The sequence below is a fragment of the Chlamydotis macqueenii genome, chromosome 24 (assembly GCF_036417535.1).
Source record: "Chlamydotis macqueenii isolate bChlMac1 chromosome 24, bChlMac1.mat, whole genome shotgun sequence".
NCBI lineage: Eukaryota > Metazoa > Chordata > Aves > Otidiformes > Otididae > Chlamydotis > Chlamydotis macqueenii.
In genome coordinates, this window is record NC_141579.1 from 190,776 (window position 1) to 217,101 (window position 26,326).

The window sequence follows — 26,326 nt, forward strand, 5'->3', positions numbered from 1 at the left end:
GACATTTTTTCCCAATGTCTGGTCTGAATCCTCCCCTCTTTCAGTTTAAAAACATTACTCTTTCTGCTGTCGCTAAAGGCCCTGCTAAAACGTTTCTCCCCATCTTCCCTGTAGGCCCCTTTAGGCACTGGAAGGCCGCTCTCAGGTCTCCCCGGAGCCTCCTCTTCTCCAGGCTGAACAGCCCCAGCTGTTCCAGCCTGTCTTCATAGGAGAGTTGCTCCAGCCCTCTGATCATCTTCGTGGCCTCCTCTGTACCCTCTCCAACTGGTCCACGTCCTTCTTGTGTTGGGGGCTCCAGAACTGGACACAGCACTGCTGGTGGGGTCTCACCAGGCAGAGTACAGGGGCAGAATCCCCTCCCTCGACCTGCTGGCCACGCTTCTCTTGATGCAGCCCAGGATGCGGTTGGCCTTCTGGGCTGTGAGCGCACATTGCTGGCTCATGTTGAGCTTCTCGTCCACCAGCACTGCCAAGTCCTTCTCCTCAGGGCTGCTCTCCATCCATTCTCCTCCCAGCCTGGATTTGTGCCTGGGATTGCCATGACCCAGGTGCAGGACCTTGTACTTGGCCTGGTTGAACTTCATGAGGTTGGCACGGGCCCACCTCTCCAGCCTGTCCAGGTCCCTCTGGATGGCATCCCTCCCTTCCAGCGTGTCGACGGCACCACATAGCTGGGTGTCATCGGCAAACTTGCTGAGGGCACACTCTATGCCACTGTCCATGTCCCCGACAAAGATGTTGAACAGGGCTGGGCGCAGCAGGGACCCCTGAGGGACGCCACTCGTGACCAGTCTCCACATGGACATTGAGCAGTTGACCACCACTCTCTGAGTGTGGCCATCCAGCCAACTCCTTATCCACTGAGTGCTCCGTCCATCAAACCCATGCCTCTCCAGTTTAGAGAGAATGTTGTGTGGGACAGTGTCAAATGCTTTGCACAAGTCCAGGTAGATGATATCCATTGCTTGTCCCTTGTCCACTGATGCTGTCACCCCGTCATAGAAGGCCACCAAATTGGTCAGGCACGATCTGCCCTTGGTGAAGCCATGTTGGCTGTCACCAACCACCTCCTTGCTCTCCATGTGCCTCAGCATGGTTTCCAGGAGAATCTGCTCCATGACCTTGCCAGGCACAGAGGTGAGGCTGACCAGCCTGTGTCCAGGTCCCTCTGGATGTCATCCCTCCCTTCCAGCGTGTCGACGGCACCACACAGCTGGGTGTCATCGGCAAACTTGCTGAGGGCGCACTCTATGCCACTGTCCATGTCGCCGACAAAGATGTTGAACAGGGCCGGGCCCAACATGGACCCCTGAGGAACGCCACTCATCACTGGTCATTGGCCATTGTCTATCACCTGGACATTGAGACATTGACCACAACTCTTTTAGTGTGGCCATCCAGCCAATTCCTTATCCACTGAGTGGTTCATCCATCAAATCCACCTCCCTCCATTTTAGAGATGAGGATGTCGTGCAGGACAGTGTAGAATGCTTTGCACAAGTCCATGTAGATGACGTCAGTAGTTAGCAGCCCTTCGTAAGCCACTTGTAGGACTTTCTAAAATGAAGCGCCGTTCCTCTGGGACCCTCGCCAGCATTTAGAGCCAAACCAACCCTTTGACCTTGCACATTTTGCCGCCATCCCCTTTTATATCACTGAACGCCTAGGCCTAGTGTATAATGGGCACACAGGGTGGTTGGGCCCCATGGAGTGTAGAGTGGTTGGGTCCCATGGAGTCGTAAGCAAAAGTTTCATCTTTTAAGGCAGTTGATGCTTCATGATTTTTCTGATCTCAGTTCCATACTGTGGATTTCTTCTTTCCTGTTTTCTTCTTTAATTTCTTTTTTTTTTTTTCTTTTCTTCTTTTTCTGTGCCAGATGGCACAGTTTTCCATCCTCCTGTCCATCAGGTACCTAAAAATGTAACCTCTTGGCTCGGTCCTTGCCACGTTGAGTCCGGAGTGCTAATATTTCATTCCTGTAAATGGTGGGCAATAACGGTCATACTTTGGCCAGCCGTTTTCCCGTCCTCCAATCGTCTGTACATTGTAAAATTGTCGCATGAAATATGGATTTACGTCCACTGTAGCAAAAGATAAACTTCAGCCTAATCGCATACTGTGTCTTAAGACATGAGTTAATGATCGTATGAAGTCATCACAATTAGCAAGACATGCAAGAGCAAAGCATCCAGGGCATGAAGACAAACTTCTCCCATTTCTTCAGTGCCATGTCAGAGCGGGTGATGCTCCGGCCAGGACTTGACAAAATTTCGCTGAGCTTAACTATAAAAGTTTTGCAGCCTCTGCTGAGGTTTCTCACTCGATACCAACAATAAGAAAACAGATGTGGGTGGGGAAACCCTTGTTCTGTCCTGCCGCGGCAAAAATCAGCGTGGAAAAGGAGTTGGCGAGCGCAGTCGGTGGTGCTCGTCCTCTCTTTGCATTCCCCGTAGCCGCACAAGGCTGGACGTTAAAGCTGGTTTCAGGGGAAACGGAGCTCAAATCCAGTATCAGGGGAAACCAAACTCGAAGGCAGACCTTTGAGTTGCTGTGCTGCGAGTGGTTAAACTGAGATTTAAAAAAATAAAAAAAGCTGCATACATGATTCCATTGATCTGAAGCATGTTTATTAAAAATATATATAATTTTTTTATTTTTTGAGAGGAAAAAGATGTTTTGATCATTAATAAATAAAATTATTTTTAAATATATTATTTAATATATAAAATAATATCTCATAATATTTCATCTTTATAAGATATTATTTCATTTTTATATAATCTTTTAAAAATTTCATAATGCAGGGAACATATTGGTACACATATGTACAAATGGAGAGATACCGGTAGGAACGGGCGGCCCAGCAACACCCCAGTGATCGAAAAACGCTGGAGACACCCCCCGGGGGGGATGACGTCAGGGCTCCTCTGACCGACCTTCCCTGTGACGTCACCTCCCCGCCCATGCGCAGTGCGGCCGCCTACCCCCGGCGCTGTTCGGAGTATGTGGGGCTGCAGGTGGGTGAGGAGTTCGGTTTTTTTTTTTTGGGAGGGAGGGGGGATTTTTTTTGGGGGGCGGTGCACGGCGGTGCGAGCTCAGGGATGGGGGGAGCGGGCGCGCTGGGGGGTGCATCGGGCGTTGGGGGGAGGGGGGGCGTATTTTGGGGCGGTGCGGGGGGGGTGCGGTGCATGGAGGAGGGGGGTTTGGGGGAGGGGTGCCTAGCCCGCGGGGGGAGGGGGGGAGATGGGCATCAGCATCCGTGCAAGGGCGGTGCCTTGCGGGATGCGCACGCGCGGGGGGGAGGGGGAAGCTTTGCGGGTATTTTGGGGCGTGGGGGTGCGTGCACACGTATGTGCAATGCGTGCACGTGCGGGCGCGTGCGTGCAACCGGAGTGCTCCATTTTGGGCGGGAGAGGGTCAGTGGCGCGTGCACGGGACTGCACGCGTGGGCACGGGACACACGCGCCGTCCGCTGCACGCGCCCCTTGCAGGCCCGTGCGCCCGCACCCGCGTGCACTCGCCCCCGCGTGCCTGCGCGTCTGCGGAGGTGCGGGCCTGCAGGGTCGTGCGCGTGGGGTGCACCGTGCGTGGACACGCACGGCCCTCTGCGTGCACGCACACAGCCCCTGCACACAGAGCCCTTGCACACACACACAGCCCCTGCACACACACAGCCCCTGCACACACAGCCCCTGCACACACAGCCCCTGCACACACAGCCCCTGCACACACACAGCCCCTGCGCACACAGCCCCTGCACACACAGCCCCTGCACACACAGCCCCTGCACACACACAGCCCCTGCGCACACAGCCCCTGCACACACACACAGCCCCTGCACACACACACAGCCCCTGCACACACAGCCCCTGCACACACAGCCCCTGCACACACAGCCCCTGCACACACACAGCCCCTGCGCACACAGCCCCTGCACACACACACAGCCCCTGCACACACACACAGCCCCTGCACACACAGCCCCTGCACACACAGCCCCTGCACACACACACAGCCCCTGCACACACAGCCCCTGCACACACAGCCCCTGCACACACACAGCCCCTGCACACACAGCCCCTGCACACACACACAGCCCTTGCACACACACACAGCCCCTGCACACAGAGCCCCTGCACACACACAGCCCCTGCACACACAGCCCCTGCGCACACAGCCCCTGCACACACACACAGCCCCTGCACACACACACAGCCCCTGCACACACACAGCCCCTGCACACACACAGCCCCTGCACACACACACAGCCCCTGCACACACAGCCCCTGCACACACACAGCCCCTGCACACACAGCCCCTGCACACACAGCCCTTGCACACACACACAGCCCCTGCACACACACACAGCCCCTGCACACAGAGCCCCTGCACACACACAGCCCCTGCACACACACACAGCCCCTGCACACACAGCCCCTGCACACACAGCCCCTGCACACACACAGCCCCTGCACACACAGCCCCTGCACACACACACAGCCCCTGCACACACAGCCCCTGCACACACACACAGCCCCTGCACACACACAGCCCCTGCACACACAGCCCCTGCACACACACACAGCCCCTGCACACACAGCCCCTGCACACACACAGCCCCTGCACACACAGCCCCTGCACACACACAGCCCCTGCACACACACACAGCCCCTGCACACACAGCCCCTGCACACACACAGCCCTTGCACACACACAGCCCCTGCACACACACACAGCCCCTGCGCACACACACAGCCCCTGCACACACAGCCCCTGCACACACACAGCCCTTGCACACACACAGCCCCTGCACACACACACAGCCCTTGCACACACACACAGCCCCTGCACACACACACAGCCCCTGCACACACAGCCCCTGCACACACACACAGCCCCTGCGCACACACACAGCCCCTGCACACACACAGCCCCTGCGCACACAGCCCCTGCACACACAGCCCCTGCACACACACAGCCCCTGCGCACACAGCCCCTGCACACACACAGCCCTTGCACACACACACAGCCCTTGCACACACACAGCCCTTGCACACACACAGCCCCTGCGCACACAGCCCCTGCGCACACAGCCCCTGCACACACACACAGCCCCTGCGCACACAGCCCCTGCACACACAGCCCCTGCGCACACACACAGCCCCTGCGCACACAGCCCCTGCACACACAGCCCCTGCACACACAGCCCCTGCGCACACACACAGCCCCTGCACACACAGCCCCTGCGCACACAGCCCCTGCACACACAGCCCCTGCACACACAGCCCCTGCGCACACACACAGCCCCTGCACACACAGCCCCTGCACACACAGCCCCTGCGCACACAGCCCCTGCACACACAGCCCCTGCACACACAGCCCCTGCACACACAGCCCCTGCGCACACAGCCCCTGCACACACACACAGCCCCTGCACACACAGCCCCTGCGCACACACACAGCCCCTGCACACACACAGCCCCTGCACACACACACAGCCCTTGCACACACACAGCCCCTGCGCACACAGCCCTTGCACACACACAGCCCCTGCGCACACAGCCCCTGCACACACAGCCCCTGCACACACAGCCCCTGCACACACACACAGCCCCTGCACACACACACAGCCCCTGCGCACACACACAGCCCCTGCACACACGCACAGCCCCTGCACACACACAGCCCTTGCACACACACAGCCCCTGCACACACACACAGCCCCTGCACACACACAGCCCTTGCACACACACAGCCCCTGCGCACACAGCCCCTGCACACACACACAGCCCCTGCACACACACAGCCCTTGCACACACACAGCCCCTGCGCACACAGCCCCTGCGCACACAGCCCCTGCACACACACGCAGCCCCTGCGCACACAGCCCCTGCGCACACAGCCCCTGCACACACACAGCCCCTGCACACACACAGCCCCTGCACACACAGCCCCTGCGCACACAGCCCCTGCACACACAGCCCCTGCGCACACAGCCCCTGCACACACACACAGCCCCTGCACACACACAGCCCTTGCACACACACACAGCCCTTGCACACACACACAGCCCCTGCACACACAGCCCCTGCACACACACACAGCCCTTACACACACAGCCCCTGCGCACACAGCCCCTGCACACACACACAGCCCCTGCACACACACACAGCCCCTGCACACACAGCCCCTGCACACACACAGCCCCTGCACACACACACAGCCCTTGCACACACAGCCCCTGCGCACACAGCCCCTGCACACACACACAGCCCCTGCACACACACAGCCCTTGCACACACACACAGCCCCTGCACACACACACAGCCCCTGCACACACAGCCCCTGCACACACACACAGCCCTTGCACACACACAGCCCCTGCACACACACACAGCCCCTGCACACACAGCCCCTGCGCACACAGCCCCTGCACACACAGCCCCTGCACACACAGCCCTTGCACACACACAGCCCCTGCACACACACACAGTCCCTGCACACACAGCCCCTGCACACACACAGCCCCTGCACACACAGCCCCTGCACACACAGCCCTTGCACACACACAGCCCCAGCACACACACACAGCCCCTGCACACACAGCCCCTGCACACACACAGCCCCTGCACACACACAGCCCCTGCACACACAGCCCTTGCACACACACAGCCCCTGCACACACAGCCCCTGCACACACACAGCCCCTGCACACACACAGCCCTTGCACACACACACAGCCCCTGCACACACAGCCCCTGCACACACACACAGCCCTTGCACACACAGCCCCTGCACACACACACAGCCCCTGCACACACACACAGCCCCTGCACACACAGCCCCTGCACACACACAGCCCTTGCACACACAGCCCCTGCGCACACAGCCCCTGCACACACACACAGCCCCTGCGCACACACACAGCCCTTGCACACACACACAGCCCCTGCACACACAGCCCCTGCACACACACAGCCCCTGCACACACAGCCCCTGCACACACAGCCCCTGCACACACACACAGCCCCTGCACACACACACAGCCCCTGCGCACACACACAGCCCCTGCACACACAGCCCCTGCACACACACAGCCCTTGCACACACACACAGCCCCTGCACACACAGCCCCTGCACACACAGCCCCTGCACACACACACAGCCCCTGCGCACACACACAGCCCCTGCACACACAGCCCCTGCACACACACACAGCCCCTGCACACACACAGCCCCTGCACACACACACAGCCCCTGCACACACAGCCCCTGCACACACACAGCCCTTGCACACACACACAGCCCCTGCACACACACAGCCCCTGCACACACACACAGCCCCTGCACACACAGCCCCTGCACACACACAGCCCTTGCACACACACACAGCCCCTGCACACACACACAGCCCCTGCACACACAGCCCCTGCGCACACAGCCCCTGCACACACACAGCCCCTGCACACACACACAGCCCCTGCACACACACACAGCCCTTGCACACACACAGCCCCTGCGCACACACACAGCCCCTGCACACACACACAGCCCTTGCACACACACAGCCCCTGCGCACGCAGCCCCTGCACACACACAGCCCCTGCACACACACACAGCCCCTGCACACACACAGCCCCTGCACACACACAGCCCCTACGCACACAGCCCCTGCACACACACACAGCCCCTGCACACACACACAGCCCCTGCACACACACAGCCCTTGCACACACACAGCCCCTGCGCACACAGCCCCTGCGCACACACCCCCCGCGCACACAGCCCCTGCACACACACAGCCCCTGCGCACACAGCCCCTGCGCACACAGCCCCTGCACACACACAGCCCCTGCACACACACAGCCCCTGCACACACAGCCCCTGCACACACAGCCCCTGCACACACACAGCCCCTGCACACACAGCCCCTGCGCACACAGCCCCTGCACACACAGCCCGTGCGCACACAGCCCCTGCACACACACACAGCCCCTGCACACACACACAGCCCTTGCACACACACACAGCCCCTGCACACACAGCCCCTGCACACACACAGCCCTTGCACACACACACAGCCCCTGCACACACAGCCCCTGCACACACAGCCCCTGCACACACACACAGCCCTTGCACACACACAGCCCCTGCGCACACAGCCCCTGCACACACACACAGCCCCTGCACACACACAGCCCTTGCACACACACACAGCCCCTGCACACACACACAGCCCCTGCACACACAGCCCCTGCACACACACAGCCCCTGCACACACACACAGCCCTTGCACACACAGCCCCTGCGCACACAGCCCCTGCACACACACACAGCCCCTGCACACACACAGCCCTTGCACACACACACAGCCCCTGCACACACACACAGCCCCTGCACACACAGCCCCTGCACACACACACAGCCCTTGCACACACACAGCCCCTGCACACACACACAGCCCCTGCACACACAGCCCCTGCGCACACAGCCCCTGCACACACAGCCCCTGCACACACACACAGCCCCTGCACACACAGCCCCTGCGCACACAGCCCCTGCACACACACAGCCCTTGCACACACACACAGCCCCTGCACACACAGCCCCTGCGCACACAGCCCCTGCACACACAGCCCTTGCACACACACAGCCCCTGCACACACAGCCCCTGCGCACACAGCCCCTGCACACACAGCCCTTGCACACACACAGCCCCTGCACACACAGCCCCTGCACACACACACAGCCCCTGCACACACACAGCCCCTGCGCACACAGCCCCTGCACACACACACAGCCCCTGCACACACAGCCCCTGCACACACAGCCCCTGCGCACACAGCCCCTGCACACACAGCCCTTGCACACACACAGCCCCTGCACACACAGCCCCTGCACACACACACAGCCCTTGCACACACACAGCCCCTGCGCACACACACAGCCCCTGCACACACACAGCCCTTGCACACACACAGCCCCTGCACACACACACAGCCCCTGCACACACAGCCCCTGCACACACACAGCCCCTGCACACACAGCCCTTGCACACACACACAGCCCCTGCACACACACAGACCCTGCGCACACAGCCCTTGCACACACAGCCCCTGCACACACACAGCCCCTGCACACACAGCCCCTGCACACACACACAGCCCCTGCACACACACAGACCCTGCGCACACAGCCCCTGCACACACACAGCCCCTGCACACACACAGCCCCTGCACACACAGCCCCTGCGCACACAGCCCCTGCACACACACACAGCCCCTGCACACACACACAGCCCTTGCACACACACAGCCCCTGCGCACACAGCCCCTGCACACACACACAGCCCTTGCACACAGAGCCCCTGCACACACAGCCCCTGCACACACAGCCCCTGCGCACACAGCCCTTGCACACACACACAGCCCCTGCACACACACACAGCCCCTGCACACACACAGCCCTTGCACACACACAGCCCCTGCGCACACATCCCTTGCACACACAGCCCCTGCGCACACAGCCCCTGCACACACACACAGCCCCTGCACACACACAGCCCTTGCACACACACACAGCCCCTGCACACACACACAGCCCCTGCACACACACAGCCCTTGCACACACACACAGCCCCTGCACACACACACAGCCCCTGCACACACAGCCCTTGCACACACACACAGCCCCTGCACACACACAGCCCCTGCACACACACACAGCCCCTGCACACACACACAGCCCCTGCACACACAGCCCCTGCACACACACACAGCCCCTGCACACACAGCCCCTGCACACACACAGCCCCTGCACACACAGCCCCTGCACACACAGCCCTTGCACACACACAGCCCCTGCACACACAGCCCCTGCACACACACACAGCCCCTGCACACACACACAGCCCCTGCACACACAGCCCCTGCACACACACACAGCCCCTGCACACACACAGCCCTTGCACACACACACAGCCCCTGCACACACACACAGCCCCTGCACACACACAGCCCTTGCACACACACACAGCCCCTGCACACACACACAGCCCCTGCACACACAGCCCTTGCACACACACACAGCCCCTGCACACACACAGCCCCTGCACACACACACAGCCCCTGCGCACACAGCCCCTGCGCACACACAGCCCTTGCACACACACACAGCCCCTGCACACACACACAGCCCCTGCACACACACAGCCCCTGCACACACAGCCCCTGCGCACACACAGCCCCTGCGCACACATCCCTTGCACACACACACAGCCCCTGCACACACACACAGCCCCTGCACACACACAGCCCCTGCGCACACTCACAGCCCCTGCACACACAGCCCCTGCACACACAGCCCCTGCGCACACACAGCCCCTGCACACACACACAGCCCCTGCACACACACACAGCCCCTGCACACACAGCCCCTGCACACACACAGCCCCTGCACACACACAGCCCCTGCACACACAGCCCCTGCGCACACACAGCCCCTGCACACACAGCCCCTGCACACACAGCCCTTGCACACACACACAGCCCCTGCACACACAGCCCCTGCACACACAGCCCCTGCGCACACACAGCCCCTGCACACACAGCCCCTGCACACACACACAGCCCCTGCACACAACACAGCCTTGCACACGCAGCGTGCGTGCTGCAGAGCCGTGCTGCATGTGTGTTGGGGATGCGCACACGTGCACGGTCCCCGCCCGTGCACACGGGCCGTACTCAAAGCCCCAGTCTGGCCAGATTTTCCCCCAAAAGCTGCAGTGCGTTTCTTCTCTCCTCCCCAAGAGAAGTGTGACTGGATCTGGGTGAGTGGATTGGGGTAGTGGCACCTTTACTGGGCTGCCACTGGGTTACTGTTTGCTTCCTGTGAGGATACTACTTGGATACTACTGGGATACTGCTATGATATTACCTGGATACTACTAGGATAGTACTGGGGCAGTATTAGGATACGACTCAGATACTACTTTAATACTACTGTGATGGTAGCGGGATACTGCTGGGATACTCTCAGTAACCTTGTGGGAGAATAGTGAGATACTACCAAGACACAGCTGACATATTCTCCAGATACTCCAAAAGATACTCTCAGTACTATCGCATTACTACAAAGATAATACAGGGCTGTTACTGAGGTGCTGCTAGGTGTTGATGTACTCCTTGGGTACTACCAGGATATTATCAAACGCCGCTACAGGGCTGTCAGGGCCATACTCATTTTTTAGTAGGACACTGGTAGGCTACTAGTACGATACTTCCGAGGTACTACAAGGGCACTAGAAGCAATCATAGTAAGATACTGCTGGGATACTCTCACGGTGATGCTCAAACTTTTGGGATACTGTTGGTGCGTTGCCGATACTAGTAAGATACTTCCACATCACTACTGAGACAGTGGTATAATATAAGGATACTACTAAGATACTGCTTGTTCTCTAAGACGGTCACATTACAATACTTTTTCTAGACCTTTCCGCCACTAGCAACACTTTGTTGACACTATTAATTGCTACAAATGTAGTGCCAGGATATCAACATATTTCTGTAGTGCTGCCAAGACGCATTGAAGACAGTCCTGATGCTCTTGGGATACTACGAGGGTGCTACTGGGATACTATTGGTTGTGGCAGTGGGGTTTCAGCCTTCGTGGTGGCAGCGAAGGGAATGGGAACCCCCAGTGTTGTAACCTAGGAGTAGCCTGGTGCCTGATGGTCTCCCTCTTCCCTCAGCTAAGGCGTTGAGGAGGATGGAAGCACCCTTAGTAAGCTTGGAGGAGGAGTTTGAGGAGGGGCCCGGCGATGATGGGGGGACGCCATGCCGCGCAGCAGACCCAGCACTGGCCGAGCTGGAGAGCTTCTCGGCCGAGATGATGAGCTTCAAGTCAATGGAGGATCTGGTGCAGGAGTTCGATGAGAAGCTCACCGTCTGCTTCCGCAACTACGACGCAGCCACCGAGGGGCTGGCCCCTGTGCGAGGGCATCTCCAGGTGCAGGAGGAGGAAGAACGGCTCCAGGATGAGGAGTGAGTAAGGCCCCCACCCCCCTACACCTACTTCTGGGGTGCACCGTTGCAGTGTGTTCACACATCAGAGTAGGAGTGTAGTATCCTGTGAGTAATGCCCCTCTGGGGCCTGTTACACACTCCTTGCATGCTTGCACGATCTCTGCCATGTGCAGATTGGTCCCTTGCGTGATGACGTGATCACACGGCACCTTAGAGTGGTTGTGGAGCATCCTTAAAGTAGCCATGGAGCATCACTGGAGTAGCTGTGGAACACCCTTGGAGTAGTTGTGGAGCATCCTTGGAGTAGGTGTGGAGCATCCTACGAGGAGGCACAGTGGGCTGCCCCATGTCGCAGTCCAAGGGATCACGACAGGCTCAGTGTATGTGAGAAGAGCCCCGGGGTGGGGGTGAGTGTAGACCCCGAGTAAGGTGTGAGTAGGCTAGCCTCCTGCTTGCAAAGTGCAAGCTCTGCGCCAAGGCAGGGCAGCGAGTCTGGGGCAAAATCCTCCCAGTTCCACCCTTTTGGCCAAAAATGTAGTGGCATTTGTGTTAAAATCTAAATTTTCACTAAAAAAAAAACCCTTTTCTTTTACCGCAAAATGCCTTTTTTTTCCAAATGAGTGTATTTTTTTCAGCTGTGTTTATCCATTAACGTCTTTCTAATGCATTGTCCTGTCACACCAGGCCCTGCTGAAGAGTCTCTCCAGGCTGCAATTCCTAAAATTAATTTTTCACTCTGCAAAGTGGTTATTTTCAACCCAAAAGCCCCCAAATCTGTTTGTTTTGTTGTTTTTTTTTTTTTCACCAAAACCCACTGAGGCCAAATTGGCTGAATTGATGGTTTTTCAGAGAAAAATGCATTTTGTCTCAGTGCCAGGAGCGCCGCGCTGTCGCCGGCAGCCGGCTCACAGAGCTGTTTTGTACTGCTTATTGTGCCTTTTTGGGTCAGTTTGGGCAAAACAGGACTTTTTTTTTTCTTTTTTTTTTTTTCCTTCCTTTCTCTTGAATGAACCCTGTGTACATGGGTGGGGGACGGGCTGAGGTCTTAAAGGCACTGTATTTCCCTAATTATTAACCAGTTCTTGCCATGATTAACTGAGAAATCTGCTACTGCTTGCCTGACTGTGCAGGGTGTTGGCCCTTTAAGAGCGGGGAAAAAAAGCAGATTTGGGGTGAGAGTAATTTTTTCCTTATTTGCTGTGTTTTTCTTAAAAATAGGAATATAGGGGGTTTTGACATGCACATTTTTCTGTGTTAATTTGTGAACTATGTACTGTAGGGAGGAATTAAGATCAGGTGAAGAGGGAGATGAGGTGAATACCCCAAAATTAGCATTTTGAGGACTGGGGAGGGGCAGCTGGTTTTGGGGTGATTTAGGGGGAATCAGGATGTGCATGGACGAGGCACCCTGTAGGACTCAAACCGCCAGTTGTGTTGGGAAAACAGGTGGTTTTGCCTTAATTGGCAATCTCTATCTCTTTTTGTGTCTTTTTCCCCATTTTTGAACTTTTTCCCAATGTCGCCACTTTTCTCCTCTTTTCTTCCCTTTCCCTCTTTTTCCCTTTTTCCCCTCTTTTTTCGCCTTTTTCCTCTTTTCCCTCCCTTTCCCTTTTTTCCCGTTTTTCCCTCCTTTTCCCCTTTTCCCCTCTTCCCTCCTTTTTTTGCATTTTTCTCCTTTCCCTCCTTTTTACCTCTTTCCCTCCCTTTTCCCTCCTTTTTACCCTTTTTTCCCTTTTTTCCATTATTTTCACTCTTTCCCTTTCCCTCCCCTTTCCCCTTTCCTCTCCTTTCCCCCCACTTTCTTTCCTTCACCCCCTTTTTCCTCCTTTTTCCCCTTTTTCCCCACTTCTTCCATTATTTTCACAGTTTCCCCCTTTCCTCTCCTTCCGCCCTTTTTTCCCTTTCCCCCCCTTTTCCTCATTTTTTCCCCCATTTTTTCCGATTTTCTCTCTCCCCTCATCACATTTTTGGGGGTTAAAATGGGCAAAATTGGTTCGGCCCTGCAGAAGAGAGTCGGGCAGCCCTAATAGTGGCGCAGAGGATGGGGATTTGGGAGGTTTGGGGCAGTTTTGGGGTGTTTTGGTACACTTGAGGCAGCTTTGGGATGTTTTGGAGCAATTTTGGTGTTCTTTCCAGGGCTGGGTTTTGAGGCAGCATTTCAGGGGATTTGGGGAGGTTTTGGGGAGTTCAGGGTATCATAGCACTTTTTTGGAGGGGTTTCAGGGGCATTTTGGGGGGATATTTCAGAGCAACACTTTTTGATGTTCCAGAGCCATACTTTGGGGTGTTTCAGGGCAATTTTGGGGTATTTCAGGCCTGTTTCAAGACAAAAATTTGAGGTGTTTCTGGGTGCCATTTTGAAGTGCTGCAGCTGCATTTTGGGGCATTTCAGCATATTCCAGAGCAGCATTTTGGGGCATTTTGAAGCATTTGGGGGCAGTGTTTCAGGACAGGATTTTAAGGTGATTCTGAGTGTTCAAGGGGGACATTTTGGGATATTTTGGGACAGGATGTTTCAGGGGATTTTTGGGGACGGTGGTTTGCAGCGTTGCAGGGTGGCATTTTGGAGCGTTGTGGCTTTTGGGGGTATTTTGGTGTGTTTCAGGATGGCATTTTGAGGCATTTCAGGGCATTTTGGAGCTTTGGGACCTTTAGGGGCATTTTTACAGTGCTTCAGAAGAACATTGTGGAGTGTTCAAAGGCAGCAGTTTGAGGTGTTTTGGGGCCTTTCAGAGAGTCTTGGGGCTTTGAGGCATTTTGGGGCATTCAGGACGACATTTTGGGGTGGTTTGGGGGCTTTGAGGACATTTCAAGATTTTTGGGGCATTTTATGTTTTGGGGTGGCACTTTGGGGCATTTTCAGGGTGGCCTTTTGAGGCGTCTGGGGACATCGCAGTAGCATTTTTGGGGATATTTTGGTGGTGATGTTTGGGGGCATCTCAAGTGCTGGGTCAGTTTTTGTGGTACTTTGAGATATTTCAGGGCAGTATTTTGTGATGATATTTTGAGAAGCTGTGGGGTCTTCTAGGGCAGTATCTGGGGCCTCCTAGGGTAGCATTTGGGGCGTTTTGGGATGTTTGAAGCATCTCTGAGGTTTTTGGGGATTTTTAGGGGAAGGCATTTCAGGGTGTTCTGGGGCTGCATTTTGGGATGTTTTGAGGCATTTTGGTATACTGCTTTGGGACAACTTTCTGGGAGATGACATTTTGCGATGGTCGCTCACCACCCACCTCCCCGCAGGGTCTGGGATGCTCTCACCGATGGCTTCGCCCCCCGGGGCTCCCCTGGGCCCTGGCTACTCCCCGAGGCTGAGGCCCCTGATGGCACCGACCCCCAGGTACGACTGTGACCCCTGCCTTGGCTCCCCAAAACCCCCTGTTCAGTCTACCCCAAGACTCAGCGACAATCAGAGCAAACTACCCCAAAATGGTATTTTTGGGGTGCTGCAGCACCAATGCAGCAGCTGTCTACATTGTAGGGTCAAATTACCCTGAAAACGGCAAGGTGGAGTGTTTGGTTTGGCAATTACATCTTTGCCAATTTGCCCCTGAAGCCAGGGGTGAGGTGAGGTATTGGGGTAGAAAATAGTATTTTCTTCGTTGTAGTGAGTTCATGCTGTGAATAGCTGTGTTTGGGGTTGTGGGAGGGCTGCAAAGATGACCCAAAATCCGCTGAATTTAACCCATTTGGATGTTACACAACCTGTTTCTAACAGAGGAAGAGAAGGTAAATTTGTTGGGGAAACAGACTGTGAAAGGTGGTAAAAAAGAAGATGCTTCCCTGTCCAACGTCTCCATCCAGTGTCTCTGTCCATCACCTCCCCATCCACTGTTCCCCTCTGACATCTCCCCATCTAATGTCTCTGTCCAGTGTCTCCATCTGACCTCTTCCCATTCAGCGTCACTGTCCATCATCTCCCCATCCAATATCCCCATCATCTCCATCCAGCATCTCCAACACCTCCCCATCTAATGTCGCTATCCAATATATTTGCGTCAAACATCTTTCCATTCAGCATCTCCATCCAACATCTCTATCCAACGTTACTGTACATCTCCCTGCCCAACGTCCCAGTTTTACATCTCCGTCCAACAGCTCTCCATCCAGTGTCTCCCTGTCCAACATCTCTATCCATCTCCTTGCAACACCTCCCCATCCAACACTTCCCTGTCCATCATCTCCATCTTCGACGTCTCCAGCATCTCCATCCAGCGTTCCTGCACAAAGTCCCCATCCAAAGTCCTGTCCAACATCCCTGTCCAACATCTCTCCAGCCATCTCCATCTGTCTCTATCCAGTGTTGTTGTCCAGCGTCCTTCCGTCTGACATCTTCATCCAACATCTCCATTCAATGACTTCATCCAACATCTCACCATGCAACATCTCCATCTATCTCTATCCAGTGTCTCTGTCCAACGTAGAATCATAGAATGGTTTGGGTTGGAAGAGACCTTTAAAGGTCATCCAGTCCAACGCCCTTGCAAGGAGCAGGGACATCTCCAACCAGATCAGGTTGCTCAGAGCCCTGTCCAACGTGGCCTTGAACCTTTCCAGGGATGGGGCATCCACCGCCTCTCTGGGCAACCTGGGCCAGTGCTCTACAACCCTCAGAGCATAAAACATCCTTCCCTCCAATGTCTCCATCCGTCTCTATGCACTGTCCTTGTCCAGCATCCTTCCATTCAGCGTTTCCATCCGGCGTCTCCATCCAACGCCCTCATTCAACATCTCCCCATCCAATGTCTCCATCCATCTCTGTCCAGTGTCTGTCCAATTTCGATCTGGTGTCTCCATCCAACATCCCCATCCAACATATCCTCATCCAGCGTCTCCATCCAACGTCTCCATCCATGTCTGCATCCAGTGTTCCCATGCAAATCCCCTCATGGATCGTGTCCCCCTGAGCTGTGGTTCCCTGGTGGCTCTCCCACCAGTGCCAGGTCCAGGGCTGTGTCTGTGTCCGCGCTGGTGCCATGCCTGGGCCGGGCTGGGCCTGTGGTGCCACCAAGGCCACCCAGCCTGTGTCTCCTGCAGCTCTGCGAGAAGGAGGAGGAGGAGCTCACTGAGAGGAGTGAGCAAGACTCGGGCATCAACGAGGAGCCGCTGCTGACAGCTGAGCAGGTACCGCTGGCACCCGAATGCCCGTGTTCTCCCCCAAAAGCCAGGTTTTAGCCCTTCTGCCAGCATGACCTCAGCCCACCAACGTGCAGAAAGTGCAATAAAAGGCCAAATGCCATCGCCTTGGGATGCAGGGTGCGGGATGCCAGTGCAGGCAGAGGACAGGGGGAGCGGGTTGCAGGTGAGGGTGCAGAGCACAGGTGCAAGAGGTGGAGGAGACTGATGCCCTGCAGGTCATCGAGGAGCTGGAGGAGCTGATGCAGAGTTCACCCGACCCCGAGGCCGACCCTGAGGGTGAGGAGGAGGAGGAGGAAGAGGAGGAGGAGGAGGAGGAAGAAGAGGAGGAGGAAGCTGAGGCCGATGCTGAAGCCAGAGGCAGCAGCACAGAGCCCATCCTTCTGCGTGAGCTGCGTCCTTTCTCCCCCGCCTTCAACAACAACACTTCCCACGAAGGTACGGGCAGCAAAACCTGGGCCAGTCACTTTTTGGGGGTAATTCCAACCAAATCGGACAATTGAGTCTCTCCACGCTTCAGGGCTGGCTTTGCACGCAGTTTGGCCAGGAGGGACCTCGCGGTGAAAAAACGAAGGCCATGGGGATCTTGCTTTTAGTGTGGCTCTAAACGCCTCTGAGGTTTTGCCAGCGGTGCCATGTGTTTTGCGAAACGCGCCGCACTAAACGCATTTTTGCCAAGTGGCGTTGCGCCTTCCCTGAAGCACTTGGGCGTTTTGCAAAAGGCAATTGCATCATTGCATCAAGTGTTTCACTCATGCACTTTGCGTTTCACCGATTGCTCCAGGCATGTCACTAATTATGTCAGGTATTTTACTAATTACACCAGGAATTACACTAATTTCACTATGCATTGCACTTACTGCACCGGGCATTTAATTTATTGCACCAGGCATTGCCCTGATTGCAGCGGGCATTTTATTACCGCTCTGTGCGTTGCACTTACACGTGCGTTCACATACCGCACCGCACATCTCACCTGCTGCGCGGGGCGTTGCACCGCTTGTGCCGAGCATTGCACTAGCTGCGCTGGGCGGCCCGCTGGCTGCCCTACGCATCTCTGTCATTGCGCCATCCCTGTCTGGAGCGGTGCGGTGCATCTCCCTGCGGGTGCGTGTCTGTCTCTTAACCGCACCACCCGGGTGACAGGGCTGGGGCGGCTGTCGGCGCGGGAGCTGGCAGTGGCGGTGGGGCGCGCGGAGGCGGCGAGCCGGGCGCTGTCGGCAGAGCTAGTGGCCCAGCTGGCGCGGCGGGACGAGCTGGCGTTCGAGAAGGAGGTGAAGACGGCGTTCATCGGGGCGCTGCTAGCAGTGCAGGGGGAGCAGCGGGAGCAGCGGGAGGCTGCCCGTCGTCGCCGACGCGACAGGGGCCTGAGCCTGCAAGGCGGGCGTCCCGAGCGTGGGGACCATGTGCCCTGGAAGGTGGGGAACACCACGGGGGACATTGAGGGGGACAGGGGAAGATGGGATGGGGGGGGCAAGGGGATGAGGGGAGATGGGACAGGGATGTGGGGATGGGGTGAGGCAGAGGGACCTGGGGGTGAGGGATGGGGATGGGGGACGGGAGGGGTGATGGGACAAGGGGACACGGGACTGGGGACAGGGACATGGGACAGGAGAGGGGTGACAGGGGATAGGGCAGAGGGACATGAGACGGGGGCGGACATGGGGCAGGGGGATGAGGGTTTTGGGAAGCCATGGGACAGGGGAGGGCTGACAGGAGATGGGGCAGAGGGGCATGGGAGGAGTGGGACAGGGCAGGAGGATGACAGTTTTGGGGGGCCATGGGATGGGAGGATGCAGGGACAGGGGGACATGGGACAGGAGAATGCGGGGACGGGATGGCGCAGAGGGTCATGGGACAGGGAGGGTACAGAGGGCAGGAGGATGAGGGGACAGGGATGTGGGAACAGGACAGAGGGATGGTGGCAGGGCATGAGGTAGAGGGATGGGGGATGGGGCAGGGGGACACGGGATGGGGGTTGCGGGGACAGGAGAGGTGCTGAGACATGGGGACAGGAGAACAGGGGGGATGTGGGACAGGGGAAGCAGGGAGACATTGGTGCTGAGGGAGGTGCCACGGGCGACATCCGCATCCTCCGAGGGAGGTGATAGGGTGACGCATCTGTGTCCCCAGCGCTTCAGCATGGAGGGCATCTCCAGCATCCTGCACTCCGGCCTGCGCCAGACCTTCGGCACCGCCACCAATGAGAAGCAGGTCCCCTTTTCCCCTTTTCCCCCCCAAAATGGTCCAAATCTGTCCTTTTTCACCCTCCAACTCCATTTCCCTGCATCCCCCAAACTCCTTTAAGAATATTTTTTAAGTTGACAACCTTGTTCTGTCCCCTACACCCAACTCGTCCATCTTGCAGAAAAAAAAAAAAATCTCCAATTTTCACCCCAGAACATCTTCCCTATACAGGGCATTTGGGTGGATTTTGCAGCATGCGATTATTTCCACACTCCCCCCAAAATACCTGCCAGTTAAATGCAATCACAGGACAATCGCAGAGATATTCTGCTTTTGCATCAGTTTGAGGTGATTTGTGGCGATGTAAAAAAAAATAGGCAGTTTTGTGCCATTTGTGTGGGTTTTGGGGGTGTTTTTTTTTTCTTTTTTTAGTACCTGAACACGGTGATTCCCTATGAGAAGAAGGGGTCGCCGCCCTCCGTCGAGGACCTGCAGATGCTCACCAACAGTGAGTACTGGTTCACACTGCCATTTTTGGGCAGAATCCTTTGTTTTGCACTGCTTTGGTGTGGTGGATTTGGGGGTTGTAAACATGCTTTTTGCATTTTTTTTAATCCGGGCAATTTTGAAGTGCGACAATCTGTGTTGCGTCTTTGCAATGAAGCCCATTTTGGGGGGTTGGGGGGGCGGGGGAAGACCCGTTTTCCATCACTGCAATGCAGCTGAATTGCAGCAACACTCCCCTCCTATTTTTGCACCCTACACCGGAGTCAATCTGGGGGTAAACCACTCATTTTTTGCTGCGTAGCAGCTGTTTGGGGGTGAAAGCATGCAGCTTGGATGCTCTCAGGCCTGGTGCATTGTGGGAAATTCTGGCAGTGTCTCTGTGGTGACTGCGGGGCTGGTTTTGGTGGGGGGAAAGGGACATTTTGATGATGGCAGGGCTGGGCTCACAGTTCTGTTCCCCCTGGCAGTCCTGTTTGCCATGAAGGAGGGGAACGAGAAGGTGCCCACACTGCTCACGGACTACATCCTCAAAGGTATCGCCTCGCCCCGTGCATCCGTTGTGCAGCTCCCATGCAGCCCTTGTGCCTCTGTGCAGCCACTGTGCATCCTCCTGCATCTCCTTCACATCCTTCCTGCACCTCCCATGCATCCTTGTGCATCTTTTGTGCATCCCTCACCCATCCCTCGTGCAACTCCATCCTGGGTGCAACCCCAGTGCATCCCATCGTGCATCGTCACACACCTTTGTGAGTCCCTGGGCATCCTCCCTGCACCGTTACATGGCCCAGTTGCTTCTTTTATGCAGCTTCGTGAACCCCCTGTTCACCCCTCGTGCACCACTGTGCATCCCTCCTGCATCCCAGTTCATCTTCCATGCATTTCCTGGGCATGCCTGTGCATCTCTCGCACAGCTCTTGTGCATCTCTTCTGCAGCCTTCTGCATCCTTGTGCACCCTTCATGCAGCATCGTGCACCCTTTGTGCATCCCCTGTGCCTCCCTCAGGCAGCCCTCCATCTCCCACACAGCTCTTGTGCACCCTTGTGCATCACTGTATGTGCTTGTGCGCATCCCTGTGCACACTCATGCATCCCCATGCACATTCATGCATCCTCATGCATTGCTGTGTACATCATCATGCATCCTCATGCATCGCTGTGCACACTTGTGCATCCCCATGCACGTTCATACATCATCATGGATGCTTGCGCATCCCTGTGCACACTTGCGCATCCTTATGCATCCCTGTGCACATTAGTGCATCCTCATGCATCTCTGCACACACTCATGCATCCCTGTGCAGGCTCATGCAGCATCGTGCACATTCATGCATCATCATGCATTGCTGTGCGCACACGTGCATCCTCACGTATGCCCACCCACGCTCACGCATCGTCATGCATCCTCGTGCACACTTGTGCATCCCCCAGTGCATTCGTGCATCATGGTGCATCCTCATTCATTCCGGTGCATCCCCGTGCATGCTTGTGCATAATTGTGCATCCTCGTACATCATCGTGCAACCCCATCCGTCCCTGGTGGATCCTCGTGGGTGCTGACGCCCACCCGTGATCTCTCTCTTTGCAGTGCTCTGCCCAACCTGATGCGACGCTGCCCTCACATCCCCCCCCAGCCCCAGTGCCCCCTGAAAATGGGGCCAAACCAGAAGAAAATGGGTCACCCATGGTCCCCCAACACCCCTCCCCCCCCAACTACCCCCACCTTTGCACAGCTGGGAAATAAATAATTCGTTTCATTAATTAAGCAACCGGCCTCCAGCGTCTTCATCCCCTGCTTGTGACGCTGTTATGTGACTTTTTGATAGAAAAATGCACTTTTTGGGTGGAAAATCCCAACGAGGACTTTGCTGCAGTGCTCATGAATATGCAGAAATTTATAAAATATGCGAATTTCTGGCCAACGAGTTGCTGTGTGCTCAGAGCCGGCTGCAGCACTGGAGGCAGCTGCTGTGATCCAGGGGGCAAAATTCAGCTGTAAATTCAATTTTGAGGGGATTTTTCCCATTTTTGTCTTTACCGCAGCCCCATTTTCTGCTAAAAATTGTGCAAAAATAATTCCCCCCTCCCCCAAAATAATGCATTTATTAGCAATGGCTCATTAGGGAATAGCGGGAGGCTCCCATTTTGGGGAAAATTACTCAGTTTTGGGGTTTGTCACACATTTGCGGGGACAGTTTTTGCAGAGTGTCATCCACTTCGGGGGCAAATTCAGTCATTTAGGGGGAAGTCACTTCTTTTGGGGAGATTTACTCATTTTTGAGGCATCACTTTTAGGGAGAGCCACTCATTTTCGGGAGCATCGCTGGTTTGGGAGAGCATTATTTTTGGTCAATATCACTTTTTTTGGGGACTATTGATTGTTTTGGGGAAAATTGGGGAAAATTTTGGGGAGCATCATGGTTTGGAGAAGATCAATAATTTTTTAGGCATTACTCCAAATAGTAACTAATTTTCTCCCTCATTTTTGGAGAAAATCCCTCATTTTGGGGTGAGCATCGCTTATTTTAGGGGGGATGTAGCATTTTGGGAGAGCATCTAATTTTGGGGGAGAATCACTCATTTTGGGGGGTATTTGCCCCTCTTGGGTACCCTGACTCCCTTTTGGGGAGCATCCCTCTGAGAATATAACTAATTTTGGAGTGAGCACCACACATTTTGGGGGAGAACCACTCATTTCTGGAGAACTGATCTCCTTTTGGGGTAGGCATCAGAGGTTTTATGGGAGAATCACTCATTTTGGGGGGTATGTGCCCCTCTTGGTTAACATCATTCCTTTTTGGGGAGCATCCCTCATTTTTGGCAAATATCCTTAATTTTGGGATGAGTATCATTTATTTTAGGGGAGGATATAATATTTTGGGGGAGTGTTATTCATTTTAGGGTAAAAATCACTTGCAAATTTGGGTCAGTTCACCCATCTTGGGGCTGATTCACATATTCGAGGGGGGTTTTGCCCATTTTGGGGTTTTCTCTGCTCGCAGGAAAAGCTGCCAATAAAATAGCTGTGAAACTTGTAGCACTTTATAATAAATGGCCATGAATTAATACTAAATTGCAATGAATTCATTATGAAATTACAGATTACATTCATGCTAGATCAGTATCGAAAAATAGGCTTTTCTGCCCATTGCATCACTCATTTTTGGTTTTTTTTTTCCCTGCGGCTGCTGTTTTGTTGTTTTTTTTCCCAAACTCCTCAAGAGCCAAAAAAAAAAGGACAAAACCGGCAAAAACCTGAAAGAAATGAAAACATCCTTCTTACAGAAACCTGCATTTACAGGAGGAACCTACAGAAGAAAATTCCTTTATTATTTTTGCCCCGCATCACCTGGGTTTCCCCCTGTGCCACATTTTAAGGCCAAATTCACCCTTTTGCTAGTATTAAAAAAAAAACAAAACAAAACAAAGCAAAAGACATTGGGGTTTTTTTTTTGCAGATCCACCCTCTCCCATGGCTCGTTTGGGGTAAACCGCCACCATTTTCCCGCACAGGTGGACAATATCAGGGAGAAACCATCTTTCCAGCAACAATACTGAATTTCCCTCCACCCGAGCAAATCTTAGGGGTTGCCATTGAATTTTGGGTAAAAATTTTGCATTTTTAAACACCCACCCCCCTTTTTTCACAACTCTGTGTCAAAACACCCTGGAAAAGTCTCGCTCTCGGCAGCCTTTGTCCCAACTCTGCGTCCAGTCTCCGCCCTTAGGAACGAGGATGGGGTTTCTTCTTACAGACTGGATGGATTTTTAGCACATAAATTAAAGGATTTGGGGGAATTTCCTCCCTTTGCCAGAAGGCTGCATCCAGAGTCACCAAACGACTGCAGCATCAAGGCCAAAACAGTGATTTGGGCAATTTGGTGGGTCAAGAACACAAAACTCTCCTTGGATCAGACCTGAAGCAGATTTTGCACTCATAAATTTTTTTCCACCCACATGCCAGTATTTATGCCTGTGAATCATCTTTTTGGGGGAAAAACCCAAAAAGCATCAGTCTTGGGATGTCTGGTTTTCTTTTTTTGCACCAAGAAATCCAAGTGATGGACGTGGTGGCCCACAGTGAAAACCCAGTGTTGCTCAACAGCATCCAAGCATCGTGTGGGGAAAACAGCCTCCCCTAAAATCACTTTTTGTTACCGAAAACAAGGGGGAAAAGGGGGAAATAAGAATAAACTTTAAAAAAAAAAAAAATCTGGCCACGATATGTGCCTTGTAAACATGTATCCTTCACTTCCACACACTGACGTGGTCCCCGCACTCCTGTGGGCAGGCAGGGCATCCGCCAGCACCTCCAATTTGCTTTTTTTCTCATCGATCCTGTTTTTGTTCTTCCTGGATTTTTTTTTGGCATTTTGGGGGGAATTGCGTTTCCGGTGCTGTCACTATTTTGGGAAGGACCCGGGAGGAGCTATTCAAGTGAGTCACTGTGGTCCAAGCTGAGGTTGACGCTGGGCCCTGCCGGGAGGCCACCAGGCTCTTCCTCCAGCTCTTCTTCCTCTTCTTCCTCTTCCTCCATCTCCTCTTCCTCCTCCTCCTCCTCCTCTTCCTCCTCCTCTTCCTCGGTGCCATCCAGGGAGTCGTCATGGGCTACCAGCATGGCCTGCTGCATGGCCATTGTGGCCGTGGCTGAAGAGAGGGGTTGCAGGTTGTCCATGTTGAGAGAGCCTGAAGTTAAAAAAAAAATATATATATATATAAATAAAGACACCCCAGCTAATATAAAAAGGACCAAAAATAAGTGCGTAAGCCAAAAATAACCCCAGCAGAAAGCTGTACCTAGACAGGACACCCTGTAGGGTATTGCATCTGCCCCAGCCACTCCCCAAGGTCCAACCCAGATTTTTTTTTAGTTAATAACTAAATTTAACTTCATTAAATAACAAGAAAGCTTCATTTTTGCGCAAGTAGATGCACCAATTGGTTGGGCAGATCTTCTCTTCATTTTCTCTTAATTTCCACCTTCTCTTCCTCGTCTCTCTTCCCGTCTTGTCTCATCTGTCTTCCCATCTTCATCTTTTAATTTTTTTTTTCATTTTGTTCCTGTCCTCTCCACATCTCCCCCTCTTTATCTCCTCCCCAGCAGCTCAGGAGATATCCCAGCCCCATAGCAGGTGATCCTTCAGGGTCGTTCCTATGCCAAGGAGATGGCAGTGTCCCATTGCCAGCTCCCTTGTGATGGCCAACAGGAAAGACCTTGCATGGGCCACCTCTTCAACATGTTTATTTTTTCCCCCACAGGGGAATAAAGAGCTCTAGAAATCATAGAATCCCAGAATGGTTTGGGTTGGAAGGGACCTTCAAAGCCCACCAAGTCCAACCCCCCCGCCAGGAGCAGGGACATCTCCAACCACATCAGGTTGCTCAGAGCCCTGGCCAACCTGGCCTGGAATGTTTCCAGGGATGGAGCATCCACCACCTCTCTGGGCAACCTGGGACAGTGCTCTACAACCCTCAGAGTAAAAAATTTTTTCCTAATATCTGATCTAAATCTACCTCCCTCTACTTTAAAACCATTACCCCTTGTCCTGTCACACCAGGCCCTGCTGAAGAGTCTCTCCCCATCTTTCCTGCAGCCCCCTTTAGGTACTGGAAGACCGCTCTCAGGTCTCCCCGGAGCCTCCTCTTCTCCAGGCTGAACAGCCCCAGCTCTCTCAGCCTGGCCTCATAGGAGAGGTGCTCCAGCCCTCTGATCATCTTCGTGGCCCTCCTCTGGACCTTCTCCAACTGGTCCATGTCCTTCTTGTGCTCCAGAACTGGACACAGCACTGCAGGTGGGGTCTCACCAGGGCAGAGTAGAGGGGCAGAATCCCCTCCCTCGACCTGCTGGCCACGCTCCTCTTGATGCAGCCCAGGATGCGGTTGGCCTTCTGGGCTGTGAGCGCACATTGCCGGCTCATGTTGAGCTTCTCGTCCACCAGCACTCCCAAGTCCTTCTCCTGAGGGCTGGTCTCCATCCATTCTCCTCCCAGCCTGGATTTGTGCCTGGGATTGCCACGACCCAGGTGCAGGACCTTGTACTTGCTCCTTAACTACCTTTATTACCATTTACCTTTATTACCTTAATTACCATTAAGGCCTTGATTTTAATGTGTGGTCACCCCATCCATTGGGCATCAGGGTTTGTCCTTACCGTCAGGATTTGTCCCCGAATTGCCACCTTGCTGCTGCAGGACCCCAGCAGCGATGGAGTTGGGCCAGAACCGCTGGGTGGGTCGGTGCTGAGATTTGATTTTCTTGGCTTTGGGAGCTGGGTCTGGGTTGCTGGCGTCAAGCATTGGCTGCAGGATGCGCCGCCGGGCGTTGATGAACCTTTCCAGGGAATACAGAAACCATTTCCATAACTGGTTTACAACAATTTTGAGTCAAAACAAAAGACATTATAAATGAGTCATTACCATTCTGAGTCAAAACAACAGACATAACAATTTAATGAGTCGCAATATAAAACCTGTTT

The 26,326-nt window shown here is 54.8% G+C and overlaps 2 protein-coding genes across 7 annotated transcripts in view; one reads left to right on the forward strand and one right to left on the reverse strand.

The window, feature by feature from the left end:
- Positions 1-2,877: 2,877 nt before the first annotated feature.
- FEZ1 (fasciculation and elongation protein zeta 1) lies at positions 2,878-21,616 on the forward strand. 3 transcript variants are annotated; one of them, XM_086766147.1, is made up of 10 exons: positions 2,878-3,018; positions 11,754-12,045; positions 15,268-15,364; positions 17,062-17,148; positions 17,379-17,598; positions 18,307-18,578; positions 19,294-19,374; positions 19,780-19,855; positions 20,322-20,387; positions 21,440-21,616. In XM_086766147.1, exons 2-10 carry the CDS (start codon positions 11,771-11,773, stop codon positions 21,454-21,456), a joined length of 1,191 nt encoding a protein of 396 aa, XP_086622273.1. In that variant the 5' UTR covers positions 2,878-3,018; positions 11,754-11,770; the 3' UTR covers positions 21,457-21,616. The 3 variants fall into 3 exon arrangements, with proteins under 3 accessions (XP_086622273.1, XP_086622274.1, XP_086622275.1); XM_086766148.1 differs by lacking the exon at positions 2,878-3,018 and having other exon boundaries at positions 11,801-12,045; positions 16,962-17,148; XM_086766149.1 differs by lacking the exons at positions 2,878-3,018; positions 11,754-12,045 and adding an exon at positions 13,321-13,340.
- A 1,544-nt stretch (positions 21,617-23,160) lies between these two features.
- Positions 23,161-26,326, reverse strand: part of PKNOX2 (PBX/knotted 1 homeobox 2) — a 96,952-nt gene continuing 93,786 nt past the window's right edge. For all 4 annotated transcript variants that reach the window (XM_086766293.1, XM_086766290.1, XM_086766291.1 and 1 more), the window contains 2 exons: positions 26,003-26,181; positions 23,161-24,537 (listed from right to left, as the gene is read on the reverse strand). In XM_086766293.1, coding sequence (XP_086622419.1) covers positions 24,281-24,537; positions 26,003-26,181 — 436 coding nt within the window. In that variant the 3' untranslated portion in view covers positions 23,161-24,280. The remainder of the gene's footprint in view (positions 24,538-26,002; positions 26,182-26,326) is intronic.